This window comes from Dipodomys ordii, unplaced genomic scaffold, assembly GCF_000151885.1.
Source record: "Dipodomys ordii isolate 6190 unplaced genomic scaffold, Dord_2.0 Scaffold15, whole genome shotgun sequence".
In the NCBI taxonomy this organism is placed as follows: domain Eukaryota; kingdom Metazoa; phylum Chordata; class Mammalia; order Rodentia; family Heteromyidae; genus Dipodomys; species Dipodomys ordii.
This window is the reverse complement of record NW_012267231.1, coordinates 34,968-38,897: the sequence shown is the minus strand read 5'-3', so window position 1 is coordinate 38,897 and position 3,930 is coordinate 34,968. Positions and strand designations below refer to the sequence as shown.

Sequence of the window (3,930 nt, the reverse complement as noted above, 5' to 3'; positions counted from 1 at the left end):
AGCAGACAGGGGGCGGTCAGCAGACAGAGGACGGTCACCAGGCAGGGGACGGTCAGCAGACAGGGGATGGTCAGCAGACAGGGGACGGTCAGCAGACAGAGGACGGTCACCAGACAGGGGATGGTCAGCAGACAGAGGACGGTCACCAGACAGGGGACAGTCAGCAGACAGGGGATGGACAGCAGACAGGGGACGGTCAGCAGGCCAGGGACGGTCAGCAGACAGGGGACCGTCACCGGGCGGGGGGCGGTCAGCAGGCAGGGCATGGTCACCAGACAGGGGACGGTCAGCAGGCAGGGGACGGTCAGCAGACAGGGGATGGTCAGCAGACAGAGGACGGTCACCAGACAGGGGATGGTCAGCTGCAGGGGACGGTCAGCAGGCAGGGGACGGTCACCAGACAGGGGACGGTCAGCTGCAGGGGACGCTCAGCAGACAGGGGACGGTCAGCAGGCAGGGGATGGTCAGCAGACAGGGGACGGTCAGCAGGCAGGGGATGGTCAGCTGCAGGGGACGGTCAGCAGACAGGGGACAGTCAACAGGCAGGGGACGGTCAGCAGGCCAGGGACGGTCACCAGACAGGGGACGGTCAGCAGACAGGGGATGGTCACCAGACGGGATGGTCAGCAGGCAGGGGACGGTCAGCAGACAGGGGATGGTCAGCAGACAGAGGACGGTCACCAGACAGGGGACGGTCAGCAGGCAGGGGACGGTCAGCAGACAGGGGACAGTCAGCAGACAGGGGACGGTCACTGGGTGGGGGACGGTCAGCAGGCAGGGGATGGTCACCAGACAGGGGACAGTCAGCAAGCCAGGGACGGTCAGCAGACAGGGGACGGTCAGCAGGTGAGGATGGTTACCAGACAGGGGACGGTCAGCAGGCGAGGATGGTCAACAGGTGAGGATGGTCAGCAGGTGAGGGACAGTCACCAGGTGAGGACAGTCAGCAGGCAGGGGACGGTCAGCAGGCAGGGGATAGTCAGCAGGTGAGGGACGGTCAGCAGGTGAGGATGGTCAGCAGGTGAGGGACAGTCAGCAGGTGAGGATGGTCACCAGGTGAGGGATGGTCAGCAGGTGAGGGATGGTCAGCAGGCAGGAATGGTCAGCAGGTGAGGGACGGTCACCAGGTGAGGACGGTCAGCAGGGGAGGATGGTCACCAGTTAAGGACGGTCAGCAGGCAGGGATGGTCAGCAGGCAGGGATGGTCAGCAGACGGGATGGTCAGCAGACAGTGGATGGTCAGCAGGTGAGGATGGTCAGCAGGTGAGGGATGGTCAGCAGGCAGGGGATGGTCAGCAGGTGAGGATGGTCAGCAGGTGAGGGATGGTAAGCAGGCAGGGGATGGTCAGCAGGTGAGGATGGTCAGCAGGTGAGGGACAGTCACCAGGTGAGGGACAGTCACCAGGTGAGGACGGTCAGCAGGCAGGGATGGTCAGCAGACAGGGGATAGTCAGCAGGGAGGAGATGGTCACCAGGTGAGGATGGTCAGCAGGTGAGGGACGGTCAGCAGGTGAGGGATGGTCAGCAGGTGAGGGGCGGTCAGCAGGTGAGGGATGGTCAGCAGATAGGGGATGGTCACCAGGTGAGGATGGTCAGCAGGTGAGGGACGGTCAGCAGGTGAGGGATGGTCACCAGGTGTGGATGGTCAGCAGGTGAGGGACGGTCACCAAGTGAGGACGGTCAGCAGGGGAGGATGGTCAGCAGGTGAGGACGGTCAGCAGACAGGGGATGGTCAGCAGGCAGGGGATGGTCAGCAGGCAGGGGATGGTCAGCAGGTGAGGATGGTCAGCAGGCAGGGGATGATCAGCAGGTGAGGATGGTCACCAGGTGAGGACGGTCACCAGGTGAGGACGGTCAGCAGGGGAGGACAGTCAGCAGGCAGGATGGTCACCAGGTGAGGATGGTCAGCAGGCAGGGATGGTCAGCAGGCAGGGATGGTCAGCAGACAGGGGATGGTCAGCAGACAGGGATGGTCAGCAGGTGAGGATGGTCAGCAGGCAGGGATGGTCAGCAGACGGGATGGTCAGCAGGTGAGGATGGTCAGCAGGTGAGGATGGTCAGCAGACGGGATGGTCAGCAGGTGAGGATGGTCAGCAGGTGAGGGACGGTCAGCAGGTGAGGGATGGTCAGCAGGTGAGGGATGGTCAGCAGGTGAGGGATGGTCAGCAGGTAGGGGATGGTCAGCAGGCAGGGGATGGACAGCAGGTGAGGGACGGTCAGCAGTGCAGATGAGGGTTTGCAAAGCTCCCTTTTAAAAGCAGGGATTCTTCACTTAGGGTTCTTGGTTTTGATGGCATAATTTCTGGAGAAGCCTCAATGGGAAGAAAACCTGGCAGAGCTTTGTAGAATAAGTAAACAAGCAGACAGACAAGCAGACAAGCAGAAGGGCACAGGGTGGGTCTTCTCAGAGGGAGACACAGACACACTGGGCTCTTTGACATCAGGAAATATATGTGATAAAGGGGGTCTGACTTAAAGTCATGCAGATGGCGTTTGTCTTTGTTCTAATTACTCTTGGTGTTGCTCTGCTACCACTTGGGCTCAGGATCTCTGAGACCAACCTGCACTTTAAATAAATAACCAGTATGTTTGGGCATCCCTTTTAGGAAAGAATGCTTTCTGCCATGTATTTTAAAACTGGTGTTTATCCTGGAGATAGAATGTGTCCTGCCATAGTGCTCATCCTTTGAGGTAAGCACTTTGTTCCAGGAGTTTTGAAGGAATCCAAGGGTTAAAATTAAGACGATAGTGCCATATACTTTCTAAATTCATTTTCTTTTCTTTTTTCTTTTTGTCAGTCCTGGGACTTTAACTCTGGGCTTGGGCGCTGTCTCTCAGCTCTTCAGCCCAAGGCGTGTGTGTGCTCTACCGCTTGAGCCACAACACCACTTCCAGTTTTCTAGTGGTTTATTGGAGATGAGTCTCACTGACTTTCCTGCCCGGGCTGGCTTTGAACCCTGATCCTCAGATCTCAGCCTCCTGAATAGCTAGGATTACAGGCGTGATCCACCGGCACCGGGCTGCTTTCTAAATTCTTAGATGCCGTTTGCCTTACTTTCCCTAGTGTATCCTGTCTAATTTTCCCCTAAAATGACTTTGGTCCCTTAATCTTAAGGGAAGTTGATGGGTGAGGATCAGTCTCCTATATTTGCTTTAAACTGAGTTTTTAACTTCCTGCCATTTGCCATACCTCATTTTTCCTAGTCTATCCTGCTTCCGTGTTTCTGCTGCCCAGAGGCCCTTCTTGGAAGTTCATTCATATCCACAGCACCCAACATTAATTTTCCTCCCTTTTCATTCTACAGGTTTGTACATCTCTAAGAAGCAAGAAAGTTTCCCCTCTTGTTACTTACTTACCAATTTACCAACTATTTCAGCCACTACCTGTACTCATTCTATCTCCAAATACATTTTAATGTTCTTACTAAAAAATAACATTATTGAACATGACTATCACATGACAGATATTTAGCCCTGCATGTCTGCTGATGAGCTGTATTGTCTGTCCACTTTTCTGATTGTTACTCCATACATATCTTTGGTCTATCATATAGATAACTGCTAGAAATTGGGACAGTTTCTATAGTCTGGCATCTGTCCATTGTTGAGATTTGGGGTAAAGAATAAGATCTTTGAAGTCCACAAGGAAGAAGATATTTTGTCTTAACCCAGTCACTAAACCTCAGTGTTACAAAGGAACTCTGTTGATGCCCAGTTCAGAGTTCCCAAGCTCTAAGTGAGGAAGTGACCTTCTCAAGGTCATGCAGCTCAAAGGCCACAAGAGACTTAGATGGGTGGGGAGTGTTGAGGAAAGGAGCAGAGGAATGGGTCTTTTGGGCCTTCACTCACTCTGTTTCTCAGTACTCAATATGTTAAATGCCCAGAAACATTGATTGTGGATAAATGCCCCCCTTCCTAAGTAAACATCTG

At 54.4% G+C, this 3,930-nt stretch overlaps 1 protein-coding gene across 1 annotated transcript in view; it reads right to left on the bottom strand.

The window, feature by feature from the left end:
* Positions 1 to 2,597, bottom strand: part of Arnt2 (aryl-hydrocarbon receptor nuclear translocator 2) — a 115,779-nt gene extending 113,182 nt beyond the window's left edge. Inside the window, exons 1-3 of the mRNA XM_013011844.1 lie at positions 2,582 to 2,597; positions 445 to 752; positions 39 to 362 (exon numbers count right to left, since the gene is read on the bottom strand). Coding sequence (XP_012867298.1) covers positions 39 to 362; positions 445 to 752; positions 2,582 to 2,597 — 648 coding nt within the window. The remainder of the gene's footprint in view (positions 1 to 38; positions 363 to 444; positions 753 to 2,581) is intronic.
* Positions 2,598 to 3,930: the final 1,333 nt, after the last annotated feature.